This window comes from Musca domestica, unplaced genomic scaffold, assembly GCF_030504385.1.
Source record: "Musca domestica strain aabys unplaced genomic scaffold, Musca_domestica.polishedcontigs.V.1.1 3, whole genome shotgun sequence".
NCBI classification, from domain to species: domain Eukaryota; kingdom Metazoa; phylum Arthropoda; class Insecta; order Diptera; family Muscidae; genus Musca; species Musca domestica.
Window position 1 is genome coordinate 1,102,354 of NW_026712299.1, and position 24,112 is coordinate 1,126,465.

At 41.4% G+C, this 24,112-nt stretch overlaps 1 protein-coding gene across 4 annotated transcripts in view; it reads left to right on the forward strand.

The window, feature by feature from the left end:
• Positions 1-725: 725 nt before the first annotated feature.
• LOC101894539 (CUGBP Elav-like family member 2) overlaps positions 726-24,112 on the forward strand; it is a 382,563-nt gene continuing 359,176 nt past the window's right edge. For 2 of the 4 annotated variants that reach the window (XM_059124768.1, XM_059124769.1), the window contains exon 1: positions 730-2,077. In XM_059124768.1, the coding sequence (XP_058980751.1) occupies positions 1,089-2,077 (989 nt within the window). In that variant the 5' untranslated portion in view covers positions 730-1,088. Of the gene's footprint in view, positions 2,078-24,112 lie in introns of all 4 variants that reach the window. The other 2 variants (XM_059124771.1, XM_059124770.1) reach the window with 2 other exon arrangements.

The window sequence follows — 24,112 nt, forward strand, 5'->3', positions numbered from 1 at the left end:
CGGCTTGCAATGTAGTAGCAGTATTTCACCATTGACTTCAAGAATATTGCCCTTTAAAGTGGAAATTGTCTGTGGCTTTTCGGTGCAACACTGTGTCGAATCACAGCTCCGAGGTGTCCAAACAATATCAGCTCTGCGGCTGATAATGCCTTAAAAACGGTGTCTGAAAGCCCAGATTTTGATCTAATAATCGAATACTATCACTTCCTCTTGGAATTTCCCATCCCCCAGACCATGACCCGAAAAAATTTTTTTTTTTTTTTTTTTTTTGAAAGTCTATCAGTTTTATAATCGTGTGTATTTCACGGATTATATCTACAATAATTTACATTTTAATAATTTTCTAGGTCTATATTAGCTACGATTCTGGAATATTTGAGAAATATTTCTATCGAAGCTATAATTTTGAAAATAAAAATAATTAATTACCTCAAGTGCATGGATCGCTAATTTTTAATACATTTTTCAAGAATCGTCTAAGTTATGATAAAGGACCAGTAGAGCTGTAATCATGATTTTTTTCCAAATATTTCCCAATGATATCCTCTTGCTCTATCTGCTTTATACACTTTTTACATTATAAGATTTTCCATTAATTTCTTTTTTTTTATTTTTTTTTCAGTTATCTCAAAAAATGCTATCAAAATTTCAACCAATTTATATTATCGAAATTCAGTGAAAGTTCATTGCCATCGCGTAGCAAAAGTGTTTTCCCTTTCAACCCATTCGATGTTCTCACATATATATCAGCGAAGAGAGCTCGGAGTGTTTTAAAACAAAATTTCGATACTGTGATAATTAAACAAACCAAAAAGTTCATAAAACCTAAAAAAAAAATAATCGCTAAATAAATGCTGGCCAAAAATTTGCGTGTAATTAAAACAACAAGATACAAAAAATAAAAACAAAATTCACGAAAACCCAACAGCCAACTAGAAAAACAAACAAGCAAATCAAACTCCAATAAAAACACCATTTAAATTCAACACCATTCGACGGAGCAGCAACAAAGTTGGCCGTTTGGGGAATAGAGAAATTATCATTTCGACAAAAACAAATAATAAAACGCGTTCGCCATCATCATCATCATGCTGCAATCTATGAAATTGCGTACAGATCAACTTTCCGATGCAAATAGTAACAACAGCAGCAGCAACAACGTCAACAGTGCCAGTAATACCAATAGCAACACTAACGCCGGAGTAGTAATGGTGGACAATGGTCTTGGCACAACCACAGCAACATTAAATCCTAGCCAACTTTACACAGCCACCAACAGCAACAACAACTCCGGGACATTGTCAGCACCTGTTGCCCGAATTGTGGCAACACCGGGGGCGGCAGCACTTGCCACAGCTCATGCTAATGGACTTGGTGTAGTTGTTTACGCTAATAACACTAACAACACAAACAGCGCCAGCAACAACAACAACATCATTGGCAATGGCGACAGTAATGTTGGCGGCATTGGCGTTGGCATTAACAATAACAATAAACATATGATGATGGTAAACAATAATCATTTAAATAATCTACAACAACAACATCCCCTGCACCAACAGCTACATCAGTATCAGACCAAGTATTTAGAGACTGCCATTGCTGCGGAGACAACAGCATCGGCGGCCACAATTAATTCAACCAAAGTTACAACATCGTCGAAAACTTTTCATCCCTATTCGCGTCCTCCACCGCCCACAGCAGCAACAGCAGCAGCATCGGCAGCTGCCACACCGGCTTTGTGCTTATCGTCCTTTGGCTATGCCACACAAATAAATTCCAACATTGGGAATTTAAAAACAAATTCTGCTACAGCTGTAGAGACTGCAACAAACAACAACAGCGCCAACAACAACAACAACAATAGTAGTAGTAATACAAACACCTCTCCAGCATCAAGTGGATTATTAACTTTCCCAGTGCCACCAACAACATCATCGTCGACAACAGAATTATCATCACAGTTTCCAACAGCTACACAAACATCGTCAGGAACTTTATTAGCCAGCAGCAACAACAATAACAACAACAGTATAGAACATCAGCAACATCACCACCAATCCTCAGAAACTAATCCGTAAGTTGAACATGAATCCAATTTTTGAAATATTTAAATAGAACGATGCTAATGTAGCGGTTTTTATCAAAACTAAAAATTAGACAGACAAAAACAAAGGTAATATTTAGGGGATATATTGACTTTGACAGTTCTTACATCTATAGAAGAGACCTTTTATATATAATACTAGCTGAACCCGGTTCGCTTCGCTACCCTTTTGATTTGATACGCTTTCAAAATTTTATATATGAATATTTGTTGGTTAAAAAAAATATATATGACAAATTTTAAAAACGTAATTATTGTAATACCTTTATGCATAAACAAACAAATAGCTCGGTCTACCAACCCGTGAACATGCCAGGAACAGCTGACCTACTTTCTTCATGGAGCTATGGGAGCTATATCCAAATTTTAACCAATTTCTTATTAATTTGTCAAACTTATTATTGTTACCAAATTCTGCCACACATTATGAATTTCATTGGAATCGGACATACATATCGTGTTTGGTGCATAATATACATGAATCGGCCGAAATATGCTCGTATATATAGGAGCTATACTCAAACCTCAACCGATTTCAATATTATTTAGCAAATTTTTTGCTACCAAATTTCGTCTCTCTTTCGTCTTCATAGGAATCGGACGTACATATCGCGTTGGGTGCATCAAATTGTAAAATCGGCCGAAAACAAATATGGGATCTATATTTAAATCTGAACCGATTTCAATATAATTCGGCAAATTTATTTTCCAATCAAATCCCGTCATTCATGCCAAATTTCATTGGATTCGGACATACGTATCGTGTTTGGTGCATCAAATAAACGAAACCGGTCGAAAAAATATATGGGATCTATATCCAAATCTGAACCGATTTCAATATAATTTGGCAAATAATTTGTTTGGTCAAATTGCATTGCACATTCAAAATTTCACTAAAATGTGGCGCACACGGCGTGTTTAATGCATCAAATACATGAAATCCGCCGAAAATAGAATTTTGGCAAATTTATTTCTGTTTCAAATACCGCTACGCTTTCCAAATTTGGAGACTGTTTCTGTAATCTATCAATAGATATGTGCATATAAAATCTAAATTTTTGGGAGGTACCTCCGATTCTGATGCCATATCTCCAGTTCCAAGTGGAATTTCAAAAATTTATATAGCCTATGTTACGTTCAGGCGATGTTGTAGTTTTTGAAAATTTTCAGAAAAATCTGTTTGGCGGTTTTCGAGTCCATAAATTACAAACATACATACAAAATATTTCATCTTTTATAGATATGTAAGATAATCGCGGAGCAGAACAGGGATTCTGACAGAGAGACCTGTCACAAGTGTCTTTTTATCTAGGGTAGACCATTTAGAGTTCTTTAAGCTAGAAAAGACATATCCGGGGTCCTCTGTCTAAGAACAATTTTTTAGAGATCCTTGAGGTCTATTTTTGAATCCCTATTAAATGCAAAGCATTTTAGAGGCTTTCCATAGAACTATTTAATACATTGAAGACTATAAAAATATCCTATATTCGCAGGAGGCATTAAAGAGGTCTACTATCGTTAAAGGAACTATTAAAAGTATTCAGTACATATTAAAGATTTCTTCCATATATAGAATAACTTGTTGAGTCCTTCTACCTAGAGAAACGTAGATATTTTTAACGATCTTCTACTTGCGAAAGAAATTTCAAATCCCTTCATAAAAAGACCTTTCTAAGTTCATATATTTCCCAGGTTTCACAGGCCAACAAATTTAAGGCCTCTTTATATGTATACATTTACAGGGATCTCAATCCAAAATTTCAAAATTCCACCTTCACCCTAAGCCAAACAGTCCCAAATTTAGTACCATTTAGTACAGTTGCCACACTCTCATAGCAAATTTTAGAAATTTTCGTAACGCTAAAGATAGAATTTTCAAAAACTTCTTGGCACATCTATCCCGCACTCTATCAATGACTCTAACTGCATATTACAGATTTATGTTCAATTCCGTTTGCCCCATTCAAAGTATTAAATTTTTTGTTCGTTTTAATTCTTTTCGTACCCTTTTAGTACAAATTTCCAAAAACCCAGCCTGATCGCACGGATACTCTGTGTTGGCATCACTGGTTATTTTTAAACTATTCTCCCGCAGGATTTCGTAATTGTAAACGAGTATTAGCCATTGGTCTCGTATTTCTATTTCTCTTAAACTGCAAAATATAAATTTGCTTCTCTTTGGAACAAGCATTCACTAATTCCACAGCTCATTGGTTGTTAAGTTAACAATATTATTGTGAATTGTTCCGACTCTGGATGGGGTTCTGTATTAAGGACGATGTACTTTTTCCAAGCAATATGAAAGAAGTATTTTTTAATGGGCCAAACATTTTTATTCCCTCTGTATTTAATCATTTTCATACTCTCCCCCATACCATGGAGGGTATATTAACTTTCTCATTCCGTTTGTTACTCCTCGAAATACTCATCTCAGACCCAACAAAGTACATATATTCTTGAACAGCTTAAAATTCTATGTCGATCTAGTGATGTCCGTCTGTTTGTCTGCATGTGTGTCTGTCTGTTGGAATCACGCTATCTTTGGGACGAATTGAAGAGAAGGCTAAAATTTTGTATTTTGTCAGTGGGCAGGTTAAGTTCGTAAATGGGCCATGTCGGGGCACGTTTTCATATAGCGTCCATATAACGGTACCTCCCAATATTCGGTATTTTGATGACTTTCGCTTAATTTTTTTACCGGAATTTTTGAAACTTTCAAAATTCGTAATAGGTACTACAGCCTATGAAAATAATCGTGTATGCAGGTCCACGACTTCGTATGGCCCCTATATAACGATATCTCCTATATTTGTTATTTTGATGATTTTAGCGGCATTGTTATCCAGAATTGCTTCAAATTTCGTATTTTAATTTCGTAATGGGTACTACAGCCTATGACAGAAAATTGTCGTCTTTGTATTGCCCCTATATAACGATACCTCCCGATATTTGGTATTTTTATGGTATTAACGACATTATTCACCGGATTTGTTTAAAATTTCGTATGTAAAGTTCGTAATCGGTACCACAGGCTATGACAAACTTTTACTTATAGCCTTAATATAGTAATATTTATTGGGATGTATTTTTCTATGGATTTTTTTAAAATTTCAAATTCCTTCAAAATGGTGGATGGTGTTTAAAGTTCGGCCCGGGGAACTCCACTCCCACATGTTTCAATATTTTGACCTAATTTTTTTGCATTTCTCATTTTCAAAATATTTACTATCGATTTACATTTATAATAACTCTTTGGCGACAAAAAGTTAAGGGTCCCTCTTGGAAAAAGTTATTCCGATTCACAGGGTGTATTTCCTATTTAAACTTGTTTCCATTGAGCTACTCATCAACATCTTAACAAACCAATGTCAGATACAGGTCTCTCCCAACTTTATTGAAATGAAAAGTAATTGTTTTCAAATAAAAGTATTTATAGACAAATTATTTATAATATGCAAAGAGACTTTTTGAGTACCTGCTGTACTACAAATGCATATACTTGCATTTGTAAGAAATTTTCCCATACAAAAAAAAAAAAAAAGAAAACACCAACCTCCCATAAAGTTTAATTTCCGTCTAACTTGCATTAACATTCAATTTGAATGCATGAAATATGAATAAATAAAATTTGGATTTTGGCCATATTTTGATATTGTCATCATACAAACTGGAAAATTATGCAAAACCGCAATCAGCGAGCAAGAGATGCGAAGCAACAACAAAAAAAGAGGAAGAAAACGGATGACAATATCCTGCGGTAATATTTCTCACTTAACCACCATTCCCCTTCTCCCCACCACAACCATCCCTTTTGGGGATTCATCCCACCTAAGCAGTTACTTATCTTAGCAGCTGAAAGCGCAGACCCTCGACTTTTTTCACGCCCTGGGGTTAAAGCTCTTAACGACTGCAGGTAAAATCGTTTTTCATACTTATGCCAACATTATTCCGTCTAGATTCCAAATTTATATCATTCATGGAACATTTGCTGGAAGTTTTTGTATTTTTTTCGTGTTCCTCTTTTTCCAATGGGAGGGGGGTCCTTTTTCCTATTACCATGCGGGACATCGTCAACAAAAAAAAAAATCCCCAAATTCATGGCTCGAAATGAAATCATAAAAAAATAAAGGTGTAACGACGGATTTTTTTTCCAGCTCACTCCAAATCCTAACACAGCAATGTGTATCCTATGCTTCGCATTCTTCTTTTTTTTCTTCTTGTGGCTGTCACAAAAGATGCCGAAAATTGAATTTTTATGTTTAACATAAAACAATTTTTATGCAAATTATTAATCCATCCATAAGTTGATGAAACCTAAAAAAAAACGAACACGGAATCGTCGTGGGCGGGCCAAGCAATCAAAGCAAATCGTAAAAAAATAACTGGAAACGGTTTTATTTGTCAAAACTTAAGGTAAGTGATGGGCAGCATTTGCATTTCGGATGAGGGCGGCGGTTTGTGAAGTTTCGTCCAAGTACATTACAGGTCCTAAAATTTAAATGTTGAAAGGAAGTGAGGATTTATCATGATTGTTCAAAAATAAAAAAATTAAATCTCCTAGAAGAGCAATAATTTTTTGATGGAAATCCCAAGGTATATTGTCAATAACTAAATTTCTTACATATATTACTTAAATAATAGAAGACCTAACAAAACAGAATCAAACCATCACATTAAATTATATTTCAAGAAATTATGGTATTTTTTTTTTAAAGGCCATATGACTTTTTCTCCTAGTGCAGCTATGGGAATCTCATAACACAATCAATCAACCTTTAATAGAAGAAAATCCGGTTTTCTGTTAGAAAATTCTCTTGTTTTTTTAGAGTATCTCTAAATGGTCTCTCAATGGATCTCGAGTGTCCCGAATGCACATCCTCTGGTTCTTCACCAGTGTTGCTGCTCTCCACATATATTTTCAAAGAAGGCATTCAAACCTTTAAAAGCTTCATGGGATTCATAACTTCTTCATGGCCTCTTTAAAGTTACGCTGACTGTCACCTCGTCGTAAATACTCTCAAGCCTGTATACCGTCGAAAAAGTACCTGGACAGCACCTCGTCTATAACAACCTTATGACCATCACATCACCTGATGTAATCATCGCGTCTATTCTGACACCACGGTACCAGCTTGTCATAAAATTCTTGGTTTCGGATCTTATAAATGTTTGTAAAACACACTGAACTTCATACTTTTTTTAAAAACTGTCCGGACAAGCGAAGGGCAGAGAGTCTCAGTTTTGTATTCTCCCAATTTAGTGCTTCAAACTCCCATCAACTCCTCCGTTGTCATTATATGATTTATATCTAAGCTGGACAGAGGTGCGCTCTCTCTCAATTGTGTTACTCTCAGTTTATATTATTTTCCAATAGGTTTGGAGAGATTTACGCTCATTGAAGGCACGAGTGCCTGCATTTCATTGGGTTTGATTTATACATTTTCACTCCCATGGTGGTTGCCGTTTGCTGGACTAAAAAGACTCCCTGAAATGAAGTTCGGCCACTGTTGTTATTCAAAACACTTATATAAATCACTGAATATTAGATTTTTTTTGGAGGATTTGTTCACTTCCGTTCGTTATAGGCCACTGGTCAGCCAGTTAATAAGAAGACTCACTCCCTGGCCAGCCGGCTAGTCAGCTCGTCAATGAAAAGACACTCTGGCCAGCCGGCCAGTCACCTCGTCTTTGAAAAGATTCACTGTCTAGCCAGCCGGCTAGTCAGCTCGTCTTTGACAAGATTCACTTTCTGGCCTGCCGGCTAGTCAGCTCGTCTAGAACAAAACTTTCTGGCTAGTCAGCTCGTCTCTCGATCTGGTCAGCCATCCTGTATATTAAGACAACCTGGCCAGCCAACTCGTGTATTGAGACTGCCTGGCAAGCCAACTTGACTATTGAGACTCTCTGCCCATCAGTAGTCTATTGAAACTGACTTTCCGAAAACAGTCGTTATAAAGATACTCTCTATCTAACAACAGTTTGTATATAGGACTCCCTGACCGATAACAGTTGTGCTATATGACCGATAACAGTTGTACTTCAGCTCGTCAACTGAGACTCCCTGGCCTTTAGCACGTCAATTGAGATTCCCTGGCCTTCAGCTCGTCAACTGAGACTCCCTGGCCTTTAGCACGTCAATTGAGGCTCCCTGGCCTTCAGCTCGTCTATTGAGATTCCCTGGCCTTCAGCTCGTCTATTGAGACACCCTGGCCTTCAGCTTGTCTATTGAGACTCCCTGGCCTTCAGCTCCTCTATTGAGACTCCCTGACTCACCAGCTCGTCTATTAGGACTACCTGACTCACCAGCTCGTCTATTGAGACTCCCTGACTCACCAGCTCGTCTATTGAGACTCCTTGGCCTTCTCCTCCTCTATTGAGACTTCATGGTCGTACGCTCATCTATAGGCGCTCCCTGGCCTTCAGCTCGTATATAGAGACTCCCTGGCCGTCAGCTCGTTTATTGAGACTCCCTGGTCTTTAGCTCGTCTATTGAGACTCCCTGACTCACCAGCTCGTCTATTGAGACACCCTGGCCTTCAGCTCATCTAGTGAGACTCCCTGGCCTTCAGCTCGTGTATTGAGACTCACAAGCCTTCAGCTCGTCTATTGAGACTCCCTGGCATTCAGCTCGTCTATTGAGACTCCGTGGCCTCCAGCTCGTCTATTGAGACTCCCTGGCCTTCAGCTCGTCTATTGAGACTCCCTGGCCTTCAGCTCGACTATTGAGACTCCCTGGCCTTCAGCTCGTCTATTGAGACTCCCTGGCCTTCAGCTCGTCTATGGAGACTCCCTGGCTCACCAGCTCGTCTATGGAGACTCCCTGGCTCACCAGCTCGTCTATGGAGACTCCCTGGCTCACCAGCTCGTCTATGGAGACTCCCTGGCTCACCAGCTCGTCTATTGAGACTGGCCTTCAGCTCGTCTATTGAGACTCCCTGACCTTCAGCTCGTCTATTGAGACTCCCTGACCTTCAGCTCGTCTATTGAGACTCCCTGGCCTTCAGCTCGTCTATTCAGACTCCCTGGCCTTCAGCTCGTCTATTGAGACTCCCTGGCCTTCAGCTCGTCTATTGAGACTCCCTGGCCTTCAGCTCGTCTATTGAGACTCCCTGGCCTTCAGCTCGTCTATTGAGACTCCCTGGCCTTCAGCTCGTCTATGGAGACTCCCTGGCTCACCAGCTCGTCTATGGAGACTCCCTGGCTCACCAGCTCGTCTATTGAGACTCCGTGGCTCACCAGCTCGTCTATTGAGACTCCCTGACCTTAAGCTCGTCTATTGAGACTCCCTGGACTCCAGCTCGTCTATGGAGACTCTCTGGCCTTCAGCTTGTCTATTGAGAATCTTTGGCCTTCAGCTCGTCTATTGGCCTTTAGCTCGTCTATTGGCCTTCAGCTCGTCTATTGCGACTCCCTGGCCTTCAGCTCGTCTATTGAGACTCCCTGGCCTTCAGCTCGTCTATTGAGACTCCCTGGACTCCAGCTCGTCTATTGAGACTCCCTGGACTTCAGCTCATCTATGAAGACTCTCTGGCCTTCAGCTCGTCTATTGAGACTCCCTGGCCTTCAGCTCGTCTATTGAGACTCCCTGGACTCCAGCTCGTCTATTGAGACTCCCTGGACTTCAGCTCATCTATGAAGACTCTCTGGCCTTCAGCTTGTCTATTGAGACTCTTTGGCCTTCAGCTCGTTTATTGGCCTTCAGCTCGTCTATTGCGACTCCCTGGTCTTCAGCTCGTCTATTGAGACTCCCTGGCCTTCAGCTCGTCTATTAAGACTCTCTGGCCTTCAGCCCGTCTATTGAGACTCCCTGGCCTTCAGCTCGTCTATTGAGACTCCCTGGCCTTCAGCTCGTCTCTGGAGACTCCCTGGCCTTCAGCTCATCTCTGGAGACTCCCTGGCCTTCAGCTCGTCAATTGAGACTACCTGGCCTTCAGCTCGTCTATTGAGACTCCCTGGCCTTCAGTACGCCTCTATTGAGACTCCCTGGCCTTCAGCTTGTCTATTGAAACACCCTGGCCTTCAGCTCGCCTCTCGAGACTCTCTGTGCTTCAGCTCGTTTATTGATACTCCCTGGCCTTCAGCTAGTCTACTGAGACACCCTGGTCTTCAACTCATCTCTGGAGACTCCCTGGCCTCCAGCCGGTCAATTGAGACTCCCTGGCCTTCAGCTCGTCTATTGAGACTCCCTGGCCTTCAGCTCGTCTATTGAGACTCCCTGGCCTTCAGGTCGTCTATTGAGACTCCCTGGCCTTCAGCTCGTCTATTGAGACTCCCTGGCCTTCAGCTCGTCTATTGAGACTCCCTGGCCTCCAGCTCGTCTATTGAGGCTCCCTGGCCTTCAGCTCGTCTATTGAGACTCCCTGGCCTCCAGCTCGTCAATTGAGACTCTCTGGCTTTCAGCTTGTCTTTTCAGACTCCCTGGCCTTCAGCTCGTCTATTGAGACTCCACATCATCCAACTTGTCTATTAAGACAAGTCATAAGCAGATTCTATTTTCACTACCCCAACTGTCCTTTCACTCATATATTCAATAATTACAGACCAACAATGTACAACTGCTGGAAAAAAAAACCCCACTCCCCCGCTCACCAACAACTCATTGGTAATGTGGCCAGCACTTTCAAAATTATAATGACATTTCTCATTAACATTATTAATTATGAATGACACTTTTGTAAATTGTTGATAACTGTTGTTGTTGATGTTGCGGCGGTGGCCGTTTGGTTAACCACTTAGCTACACTTGAAGGAAGAAATATGTCATAATGACATTGCTTGTGTTGGTGTTGTTGCTGAGAACCCTAAAGATGGTGTCGTGTTGTTTTCCATAATTTTTCATGAAGTGGACGAACACAAAAATGATGGACAGTCCAAGGAAACAGACCTGGTTGAAAACGATGAAGAAGAAACGCATTGACTGCTATATTGACAATTCAATATTAGTGATGACCAAACTGGGACGCACATGCACACACACACACACAAACTCAACGGCTGACTGACCGGCCATATGCATGAGTTTGAAAGAGAAAATGGAAAAATCCTTGTACCGATGTCAGTAGATGTCCAGGCACAACTACACATTGTCTAAGTTTACTTTCTGCTGCTTGGGTTATTGACGACCAGTCGACAAGCAAGCAGCAGGTCAAAGGCAAGACAATATTCTCCGGGCAAGAGTGTGTGACATGGCCCACTTATCACACCGACACACTTGTAATGGCAGAAGCAGAAGCAGCAGCAACAACAACGACGAGGACGACGACAATGCAAAAAAGGGGGAAAAACTGAAAAAGCTATTGAAATATAAGTGGCACCCCTAACAAGGACAACAATCTTACCGCTACTACGACTACTGCTACGACTACTACATGGGCATTGACGACAACTACTACAGCAACAACGCTGAAGACAACGTTGACAATGACAACAACAGAAGCATACCAAACAAAGAAAGCCTGCCCGCCTTCCCCAACAACAAACAACCCGACAGAGAGAGAAAGAAAACAGAACGTTAAAAATAGAGTAAAGCCAACTGAAACAATCAACACCCCTGACATGGTTTACACCCACAAACTCAGCATGACCTGAATGTAAAAGTTTCCCAGTAAAATATACATTGTAACACCTTTAGTTACGCCTTACCTCTCAGTGTGTATGTCGATCTATCTGGATGGGTGTCTTTTCTTTTTTTTTTTTTGGTTTTTTGTTCTAGGCCAGCTGGGATTTTTCCATGAGAATATTCACATCCGGCCCGCCCAACTAAGATGCCATGTTAAAGGAATTAAGGAATTTAATTTGTATAAAGGAGAATTTAAGAATTAACAAGGACAACAATTAATAAAAGGAAGAGAGGAGAGAGAATTCCTCAAATTTGAAGGTACCAAAATATCTTGAGCTCGGCTGTATCACCACCGCTCCTATATACAGGCCATTATCTTCCAAAGAAAAGCTTGTCTTTGGAGAGACCTGCTCATCAACTCGTCTTTGGGGAGAAAAGCTTTATCTCTTTTACCATTAAGACTCTTTCTCTCTCCAGCTCGTCTTTGGAGCGACATGCCTTCACTTAATGGCCAACTTGTCTATTGCGACTGCCTGGCCTTCAGCTCGCCTCTAGAGATAGCCTGGCCTTTAGCTCGCTTCCAGCGACAGCCTGGCCTAAAACTCGCTTCCAACGACAGACTGGCCTTCAGCTCGTCTATAGAGACTCCTTGGCCTTCAGCTCGTCTATTGAATCTGTCTTGCGTCCAGCTCGTCTATTGAGACTATGACTTTCTACCCGTCTCTAGAGACCCCCTGGCCTTCTGCTCGCTTCTTGAAACTTCCTGGCCTTTAGCTCGTCTATAGAGACTCAAAGGCCTGTAGCTCACCTCTAGAGGCTCCCTGGCCTTCAGCTCGGCTATAGAGACTCTATGACCTTCTACCCGTATCTAGAGACCCCCTGTCCTGCAGCTCGATTCTATAGACTCCCTGGCCTTTAGCTCGTCTATAGAGACTCAAAGGCCTTCAGTTCGTCTATAGAGTTTCAATGGCCTTCCGCTCGTCTTTAGAGACCCCCTGACCTGTAGCTCGCCTCTTGAGACGCCCTGGTCTTCAGTGCGCCTCTAAAGACTCCCTGGTCTTCAGTGCGCCTCTAGAAACCGTCTGGCCTTCAGCTCGATTCTATATACTCCGTGGCCTTCAGTGCGCCTCTAGAGACTCCCTGGCCTTTAGCTCGCCTCTAGAGGTTCCCTGGCCTTCAGCTCACCTCTAGAGGTTCCCTGGCCTTCAGCTCACTACTAGAGGTTCCCTGGCCTTCAGCTCACCTCTAGAGGTTCCCTGGCCTTCAGCTCACCTCTAGAGGCTCCCTGACCTTCAGCTCGGCTATAGAGACTCTATGACCTTCTACCCGTCTTTAGAGACCGCCTGGCCCGCAGCTCGATTCTATAGACTCCCTGGCCTTTAGCTCGTCGATAGAGACTCAAAGGCCTTCAGTTCGTCTATAGAGTTTCAATGGCCTTCCGCTCGTCTTTAGAGACCCCCTGGCCTGTAGCTCGCCTCTACAGACTCCCTGGCTATTAGCTCGCTTCTAGAGACTCCCTAGGCTTCAGTGGGTCTCTAGAAACTCCCTAGCCTTTAGAGCGCATCTAGAGACTCCCTGGCCTTTAGCTCGCCTCTAGAGACTTCTGGCCTTCAGTGCGCCTCTACAGACCCTCTAGCCTCCGGCCTTGTCTCTTGAGACTCCCTTTGCTTCAAGTTCGTCTATTGAGAATCCCTATCACCCAGCTCATCTTTTGAGACTCCCTGGCTTTCAACTCGTCTATTTAGACTCCCTGGTATTCAGCTCGTCTATTGAGACTTCCAGGCCTTCAGCTCGTCTATTGAGTCTGTCTTGCATCCAGCTCGTCTAATGAGACTCCTAGCCTTCAGCTCGTCTATTGAGACTTCCTGGCCAGCCAACTCGTCCATAGAAAATCCCTGACCAGCCAACTCGTCCAATAAGACTCCCTGGTCTTCAGCTCGTCTTTTGAGACTCCCTGACCTCCATCTTGTCTATAAAACTCCATTTCGTCTGTGAGCTTGTCTGTAAAAACTTGTTGGTCCATCAGCTCCGTCCAGCTTTGCCATGGTGGCTCTCTGGGTCATTAGTACCGTTATAAGAAATCCCTTCTCATTCATCTAGTCTATAAGGACTCCCTAGCCCTCATCTTCACCTTCTGATTACCCTGTTCCTTTAGAGTTCTTATTTCGTTCAAAATGAGTTTTATTTCAAAATATGTTGCCTTATGTTGCCCCAACCCGATAATATCAAATTACAAACTTAGCTCCCAATTACACACAACTTCCATTTATAACGACTGCACAAGCTACTCAACTTTCAAAGAAGATTTCCTGCCGAAAAAGCAAAACTTAATTACATCGACATTACAAACCTCGAAATTAAAACATTTATCTTTTTGACTTTTCCACTAGACATTTCTTCCATTCAGGCAGCCAGTCATCCAGCCATCCGTCCATGCATCCACCCATAGACATGCAAATAGCCGTAACATCTTAATTTTCATGATATCATTTCAATGGCTCTGTCCTGTTCTCACAATGTGCTCCTTATCTGCTTGATGGCATTTTCCACACTCTAAGTAAACAATAACAATGCTCGCTATATTTTCTCTTTTACATCAAACGTTAATATGTCAAGTTATCTCCTCGGCTCTGCCCGCTCTGCCCGCTCTCTCCATCCACCTCTAATGGCATTTATTTTGACATTTGTGTCCATTTCATAATCATATTTAGGAAAATAATGTACCCTCAAATTAAGTTCTAAGAAAACATATAAAATACGCCAAGCACGACAAACAGTTAAAGAGCATTACTTTGTCGTGAGATTCGTATCCTTAGAGAGGAAGAGCGAGGGCAGTGGATATATTTTCCTTGTGTACGTGAACATCTTAAAGCCAACATTATTTTAGGCCAAATATTAGCAATGGTTCGAGGCATCCTCTAAATTTTTGTTGCCTTACATTTGGGTAAACATTTGATGACACGCTTGTTGCCTTTGGTTGTGCGACAGCAGTGGTTAGTTCGAAGTTCGTTAGAGGCTTGTTGTTCGTGCCGCTGTTGTTGTGATAGCTATTAACTTTAAAGCGTCTGTGTTTGCATAGTAAGTGCCATTCATCTACTTTTGATTTCAGCGCAAACAAGTGGAGGGTACATCAAAGTTAGGTATGATTGTTGGAGATGGGGGAGGGAAAATGTAGCATTACGTTATTAACCTTCACGTTGTTGAGGGGGTCATTTTGGGAAACTCTGTTTTTTTTTTTTTTTGTATTTATAACTGGACTCCCTGTTATTTCAGATGTCCTATAACGGTTCCATACAGCTTGTCTATCGAGATACAAAAATTACCCTGAAGCCTATGAATGTACTCATTGGCCCTCGATCCAGTCAGACTATCTATAGACTCACTGGAATTCCCCTGCCATCCAGTCTATGGAAATACTCACTGTGACTCCCCCACCAACTTGTTTCAGCTCCTTTCTGCCAGCTCCATGGCATTCAGTTTATCTCATCTATGGATACCCCCTGACCTCCAAATCGTCTTCAGAGACTCCGTGGCGTCCATGTTACCAATGCAGACTTTTTGATCCCTAAGTCATCTATAGAGACTTCCTTTTCTCCATGTCGTCGATAGAGACCTCCCGTCTTCAAGATCTCTATAGTGTCTCCTCGGCCTCCAAGTCATCTATGGAGACTCCACCTACTATTTGTCATCAAAAGAGACTACCTTGCCTACAGGCTGTCGATAGTGATGACAAATAGTCGGTGGAGTCTTTATGGACGACAGTCTGTAGACGACGTGAAGGCCGAGGAGACTCTATAGAGACAGCCTGTAGGTTAGGCCTCCAGGTCGATTATAGACACTCCCTGCATATAACCTTGCCATTAGAGACTAACGTCGTCGATAAAGAAATACCCGGCCTCCAGGTCTTCAAAATAGAAACTACCTGGCGTATAGGTCGTCCTCGTCCTGCTACTCGTCTGTATGAACTATCGGGCCTTCAGCTCGTCTCTAGAGACTCCCTTGTCCTTTCGTCGACCTTTAGGAACTCTCTGCCTTTTACCTCGTTTTTAGAGTTTCTTTGGCCTTTAGCTCACCTCTACAGATTCCCTGGCTTGAGAGACTCTCTGGCTTTCACCTCGCCTTTAGTTTAGCTTTAGAAAATTTCTGGCCCTCAGTTTGCTTGTTAGATATTCCCCGGCTTTGAGCTCGCCCCATAGAGACTCCCTGGCCTTCAATTGTTCTGTAGAGATTCCCAGTCCTTGAACTGGTCTTTAGAGATTCCCTGGCCTTCCCTTTTCTCTCCTTTAGAGATTTTGACCCTTAGTTCACCTTTAGGGAATTCCCGACTTTGAGTTCGCCTCTAGAGACTCCCTGGCCTTGAGCCCGCCTATAGATACTTTCTGGCCTTTAACTGGTCTCTAGAAATTCCCTGGCCTTGATTTTGCTTTTAGAGACTCCCTGACCTTCAACACGCCTCTTGAGACTCCCTGGTCTTCAGCTCTTTTATGGAGAATCCCTGGTTTACAGCTTTTCAGAGAATCCCTGGACCTCAGCTAACCTCTAGAGACTCCCTGGCTCGCATCTAGATACTTTCTGGCCTTCAACTGTTTTCTAAAGATTCCCTGACCTTCCAGTTGTCTCTAGAGATTCTCTGGCCTTCAGTTCGTCTATTGAGACTCCCTGGACTTTTAGAGACTCTCTGGTACTTAGTTCACTTTTAGATAATCCCTGGCCCTCAGCTTGCTTCTAGAGACTGGCCTTGAACTCGTCTCTAGATACTTCCTGGCTTTCAACTGGTCTCTAGAGATCCCCTGGACTTGAGCTCGCTTCTAGAGCTTTCTTTTACAGCTTTTCAGAGAATACCTGGACCCCAGCTTACCTCTAGAGACTCCCTGGCTCGCATCTAGATACTTTCTGGCCTTCAACTGTTTTCTAAAGTTTCCCTGACCTATTGAAACTCCCTGGACTTTAACTCACCTTTAGAGACTCTCTGGTCCTTAGTTCACTTTCAGATAATCCCTGACCCTCAGCTTGCTTCTAGAGACTCTCTAGAGACTGGCCTTGAGCTCGTCTCTAGATACTCCCTGGCTTTCAACTATTTTCTAGAGATTTCCTGGTCTTCAGCTTGCCACTAGGGACACTCTGGCCTTCAACCCGCCTCTTGAGACTCTCTGGTCTTCAGCTCGTTTGTGAAGAATCCTGGGTTTACAGCTAATTTTCAGAGAATCCCTGGCCTTCAGGTTGTGGATAGAAACCCTTTGTCGTCGATAGAGAGTTCTCGGCCTAGAACTCATCGAAAGACACCCCCTTGTCTTACCCTCATCACTCTGACACTCTGGCCACCCGTGATTCTTTCACCCTTATTTTATCTATAAAGACTACCTGTTCATCCAGCTAGTCTCTAGAATCTCCCATTCCTCCAGCACGTCTATGAAGACTCCCTAGACTCAAGTACACCTATAAAAAATTCCCAGCCTTTAGTTCGTCTAAAGAGACTCCATGACTTCCAGCTCACCTGTAAACACTTCGTGGCTCTTTCTCACTCCTTCAACGTTATGGTGTGCATAAATACTCCCTGGCTTTTCCGCTCGTCTGTAAAACCTCTCTTGGATTCCAATTCACTTAACAAGATTACATGGGCCTACAGTGTATCTCCAGTCTGGCCTTCAGCGTGTCCTTCCAGACCCCTCACCTCTACAGTGTGTTAATAATCTGAAACTTCTTTCCTCTATCTTCTACAAAAGCCACCTCTAAATTAAACCATAACACACAATGTTTAACGTCTTGACCCATCTTGATTCCGATTTCCTTCATGGATTTTTTAATTTATTATGGCACTTTGTTATGGTAGTCTTGTCACATTGGTAATGAGCAAAACAGACAACAAAAGCTTTAGTACAACCGACACCACCACCACCGCCTTCACTTCGGCCGCTATTTCGCCATTATCATTTCGAGCTAAGAAAAAAATGAAACCAAGGACTACGTGAATTGTCTGTTACAATAATAACTTCTACCACTCACTCCCTCTCCTCCCCTAAAGAGTCGAGGGCGAAAAAGCGTATTTTATAAGGGGGCTTTTAGAGCGTAACAAAAATCATCCTGTGGCTTGTTTGTTGGACAATAGCCGCTGTGTTGTTGTCCCACATTTTTACGCATAAAAATGACCTTTCATAAATTTTACACAGTTGCTTCGCTTGGTTGGTTTGTTATTTCCTAATGGCGGCAAGGCAGATGGGATGGAGCATTTGTATTCCATTCAATGGGATACATTGTGACACAGGACAGCACAACAACAACAACGAACGCCATTGAATGACGTTAAGCCAAGGGGATGTGTTTGAAGCACAACAGATCATTGTTAAGAAATATTAATATTTTAGCAGCTTCAAAAATTCATAAATTGAGGGCAAATGGAAATTTAACTTCGTTTTTTTTTGGTAAATTGAAGAAATTTGTTATAATTTCCTAAAATGAGAAGTGAGAAATGTAGCAGTGATGTTTGATGTCCTCCATCGCAAGGAAATGGAAACCTAAGAAAATGTGTCTCTCTTTGCTATTTTTTACAAGATGTGTGTTTAGGTTCTAACAATCTTTAATGCGGTATATAGGCGACTAGAATAGGACAGTATCGAATACGAACAAGGGTCGAGGCATTCGAAAGCTCTTAAGAGGTAGAACCGCGATGATGAGAACCCCAAATACCAAACCACAATTAATTCTACTAGAAAATAATGTTAAACAATTACAGTTGGTGATATTGAAAGGGGGAATTCGGAGATAAGCGATAACTTCACCGAATTTCTAAATTTGATGACCATGACTTCAATGAGAAACCCCTGGTATAAAACTTTCAAATAGTTAAACTCACAGGCCCCAGCTTATTTATTGGGACTTCCAAGCCTCCAGCTCATCTATTAAAACGCCCAGCACTTCAGCTCATCCGTAAGCATCCAACTCATCGATAGATACCACCTGATATCCAGGTAGCCAATAAAACCTTACTGGGACTCAGGTCATCGATGGAGACTACCTGGTCTTCATTTCACCTATTGGGACTTGCAGGCCTGTATCTAGTCTATTGAGACTCCCTGGCCTCCATCTCATCTATTGAGACTCCCAAACCTCCAGCTCATCTATTGAGACTCAATGGCCTTCAGTTCGTATATTGAAGCTCCCTGGCATTTAGCTCGTCTATTAAGACCCCTTGGCCTCCGGCTGGCCTCTAGAGACTCCGTGGCCGTCAGACCGCTTCTTGAGACTACCTGGCCTTCTGTTCGCCTCTAAAGACTCCCTGGCCTTCAACTCGCCAATAGAGACTCCCTGACCATGAATTTCGCTTTTCAGACTCTCAGGCATTCAGATAGTCTTTTGGGACTACCTGCCCTTCAGCTCGCCCGTTGAGACTACCTAGCCTAGAGCTCGTCTGCTGAGACTCATTGGTCTGCAGTTCGTCTATTGAGACCCCCTGGCCTCCAGCTTGTCTCTAGAGTCTCCGTGGCCTTTAGCTCGTCTATTGAGACTCCCTGACTCACCAGCTCGTCTATTGAGACCAACTCACCAACTCGTCTGTTGAGACTCCCTGGCCTCCAACTGTTCTATTGAGACTCCCCGGCTTCCAGCTGGTCTATTGAGATTCCCTGGCCTCCAGCTCGTCTATAGAGACTCGTTGGCCATTAACTCGTCTATAGAGACTCGATGGCCTCCAGCTCGTCTATTGAGACTGCCTGACCTCCAGCTTGTCTATTGAGACTACCTGACCTTCAGCTCGTCTAATAAGACTGCCTCGCCTTTAGCTCGTCCATTGAGGCTGCCTAGCCTTTAGCCCGTCTATTGATAGTTTCTGGCCTTCAGCTCGTGTATTCCGGCTCCATGGCCTCCACGTCGCCGATAGAGCTTCCCGGGTATCTTGGTCGTCAATGTAGACTCCCAGTAGTTCGTCTGTTGAGACTTCAAAATTACCAATAGAGCTTCCATGTCTGCACCTCGTCTGTGAAATTCCCTGACCCCTAGACCGTTTATTGAGGTTCCCTGGCCTCCAGCTCGTCGATTGAGACTACCTCGTCCTAAGACCTTTTATTGAGACCCTTTGGCCTCCACATAGTCTATTGAGACTCCCTAGGCTACATGTCGTCGATCGAGACTGGCCTCTGCGTGACATCCAGCTCGTTTAGAGGACTTCTAACAGGTTATGTATACATGGAAGGCCTCTTACATGTCTTCGCTACCAAAAGATCTTCCACAGGTCTCCTATTAATAAAAGTTCGTTATTCTTCTCCGCCTGGCAGACTTTTCTTCGATCTTCTCTATCATAAGACCCCTTGCAAGTCTTCTCTACACTGAAGGCCTCTCACAGGTCTTCTATACATAGCAGACACCTCACAATCCCTTTAGGGCTAGAAGACGTTTGACATGCCTGTTTGGTTCTAAAGTTAAAATACTTTTCACTCAGGTTTTCTGAATGAGAGAACTTTAAAAACGTATATGTTCTGCAAAGGCCTTCTTTTGATTGAAGACACTTCACAAGTCGCCTGTAGATAGAACAAATGCCCCAAATCTTCTATAAATACGAACCTTTTAGAGGTCTTCCGTTAATAGGGGATCTGGAAGATTTTTCACAGGTCTTCTATGTCTAAAAGACCCTTCGGAGGACCCTTGTAAATATCAAGGAATTCGTTCGCATGTTTTCTATATCTAGAAGGCCTCTCACAAATTTTCTATGGTCAGAACAACCTTCAAAGATGACGTTTGGCTACAAGATCTGCGGCTGGAAATTCGTCTATGGCTCTGAGATCCTAGAGATTAATAATTCATTTAATTTGCTTATAGAAGAAAGACCCCTCATAGGTCATATATAGTTATAAAACCTCTAATGTATTCCACAAATAGAAGACTTTAATACGACCATATATACGATTTTCACAATCTGTTCTATCCTGCAGGTAACTCCCATTCTTGCTTTTGTTAATAAATGCCACATTAAAAACAAAGAAAATAAATTAAAAAATATCTGCGTAAATGCACAATACCACATAAAGAGCAGGAAGTAGAAAAGATTAAAAACCAAGAAACCCTATTAGCATTTGTCGAAACCACATGAGATATGTTTTGCTCTTTCTATGGAACGAAACGAAATGAAAAGGTTTTGCTTTGCTGCTGCAGCTACAACTTCTACTTCCAACATTTCGAAATGAACTTTCATTTCACAGATTAAACGAAATCCTTGCCATTTTAACCAAACACATGCACTCATACACCAAGACAACTCACACACATACACACACACTCACCTCTCCCATTACATCACTGATGTCTCTTACATAGCAGTGGGTGATGAATTAAGGACCGGGTGGGGGGGCGAGCTGTAGCGTAACGCAAACATTTAAATAATGTAAATTATTCATTACTCCCCTGTGTGTTTTGTGTGCAACGTTTTCGACCGGCCTTATTGTGGCGGCAGAAGCAGCACAGCACTGGCATAAAATGAATCTCCTGCTCTCATATGGATTTTCAAATCAGTTTTCATTTAAAGTCAAATACAGTCTGGTTTGGGGTATGAGTATATATGTATGTGTGTACAAAGTACTTATTTAGCTGTAGGCCCAAGCATTTGAATAGCAAGCAAGCAGTCATTGCTTTTGGGAATCCTGTGAAATGATTAGGATATGCCGAGTCGCTTTTGAACGCTTCCGTTGTGTTGTTTTTGTTTTCTTTATTGCCTTTGATATTTAAGCAAGTGTTGAAGCGTTTACGCTAAAAAGTTAACAAACCATGTTAGATAGAAATGGGAGAGGGGTGGGGGTCTTTGGAAATTAATGAGGGGATGGATGGGGGAAATTAGGAATATTGTAGAATTATTTATGTAGAGCTATTGGAAGCAATTATTTAGTGGGAGGAGAATAGCATATTGAACACTGAAAAACATTGCAAATCAATAGGAAATATTACAGGCGACACTAAAAGAAAATTTGCAGCAACTTTTGAAAAAGTGTTAATTTTTCAGAACTTCATTTTTTCATAAACAACCAGTAAGGAAAGGCCAAAAGTCGGGCGGGGCCGACTTTATGATACCCTACACCATGCGTATTTAGTAGAGCTTTCATAAAAAAAATGTTTATATTGGAAATTTATGTGAAGTAGATAAATGCGAATCGTGGCTTTAAAGTAGTCACAATTTTGTACACTATATCCAAATCTGGTCCGATTTTCAACAAATTTAAGGGATCTTTTGTTACTCTAGTACCAAATAACAATTCTGTATAGTGCCCGATATAATTCGAAAGGAATTATATTCAAAAATATTTATTGGATCAATAGACATACCGGACCGAGTTCTACAAAAAAAATCTATCTAATTTGGGCTGATATTACATATATGGTGAACAATAACCGAAGAATCGGATGAAGATTGTATCGAAGCTATATAAAAATCTGAACCGATCTTTATAAAATTTGGCAGAGGTATTTTCGAACTGTGTCTGATATCCGGTATCAAATGTCATTGTTGTTTGTGCATATTATGCATGTGAGGGACCTTAACACCAAAATCGGATGAAACTATATACATGACTATTAAGTACTTGTTCTATGCTAAATTCCGTTTGAAGTGCAATAAATTCAGTCCATTTGGGTCTGATATAAGCCATTTGGTGCCCAATAAACCTGAAATCGGATAAAGATATATGTGGGAGTTATATCTTAATCTAAACGGATCTTGTCAAAAATTAAGACACTTATTTCTAAGCCGTACCTGATTCCCGTTACCTAGTATGATTGTTGTGGAGGGTATATTACGCATGGGGGGGACTTCAAAACCAAATCGGATGAAACATATATATGGGAGCTATAGTTATATCTAAACCGATTTTCACCAATATCTGAAGTAACTACTTCTATACTCAATTTTGGCTGGTATTAGCCATTTGGTGCGCAACCTGAATTGGAATAAAGGTATATATGGAAGATATATCCAAATCTGAACCGATCTTGAGACAATTTGGCAGAGGCATTTCTGGGCTGCAGCTGATATCTGGTACCAAATATCATTGTAGTGGAGTGCATATTATGCATGTGGGGGACTTAAAACCCCAAATCTTGTAAAACATATATATGGGAGCTATAGCTCTATTTGAACCGATTTCCATCAAATTTGAAGTAATTGTTTCTAGACTGAATTCGGTCGGATGTGCCAAAATTCAGGTCAGTTGGGCTGAAATTGCAACAGGGTTCGTCCTTGGGCCAAACAAATAGTATTTGTCATCTTAATCGGATAATAAATGCGACCTGCATTTTTTTTTTTCATAAGAATACATGGATAGACGGACGGACAGACGGACTGATATTCATAAATCGACTCAGAAGATCCTCTAACGTAACTATGGGTCTATCTCGCTTCCTTCTCCCTGTTACAAACAAATGCACAAACACATAATACCCTTACCACTATAAGGTGTAGGATATAAAAATCAAAAAAAAAAAAAAAAAAAAACAAGTAAAAAATAAGCTAATTTCGGCCGGACCGAACTTTTTATACCCTCCATCATTTGGAAGAAACTTGAAAAATTAAAAAAAAAAACATTTCGTTGAAAAGTACCGCTCAAATAAAAGCCGTGATATGGGAGATGCACGAAGACGTGGTCCTGAATAAGTAATTTGTGTCATAGGCTGTAGTAACTGTTCCGAACTTTATACAGGAAATTTGAAACAATTTCTGTGATGGCGTAGCAAAAATCATCAAAATACCGAATATCGGGAGGAACCGTTATAAAGGATATATATGACATCGTGGACATATATAGACAATTCTCTTCTAGCGGATAAAGTACTCACAAGGAACTTATTTTGAGAATTTTCAGACAAATCCATTGAAAAATATGGCTAAAATCGTCCAATTACCGAGTATCGGGGGGTACCGATATAGATAAATTTCTTCCAGAAGATAAAGTACTCAAGTCAATTTTTTGTGTGGATTTTCAGACAATTCCGTTGAAAAATGTGTCTAAAATCGTTAAACTACCGAATATGGGGAGTGACGTTATATGGGGGATTTACTATATCGTGGACCATTTATACATAATTCTCTTCCAGGGGATAAAGTACTCACAAGGAACTCCTTGAGTGGATGGTCAGACAATTTCTTTAAAAATGTGACTAAAATCATCAAAATACCGAATATGGGGTTAGAGTGCTCGCAAAAAAACTCTTTGTGTAGAATTTCAGACAAAATGTAGAATTTCGATTGAAAAATGTGGCTAAAATCATCAAAATACCGAATATCGAACTTGACCTGCCTGCAGACAAAAGACAGATCTTTAGCTTCCTATCTTAATTCGTTTTGACAGTAACGTGATTACAACAGACGGACAGACAGACGTACGGAGAGGGCTAAATCGTCTCAGAATTTTACGCTGATCAGGAATATATATACTTTGTTGGGTTTAAAATGATTATTTCGATGAGTTACAAACG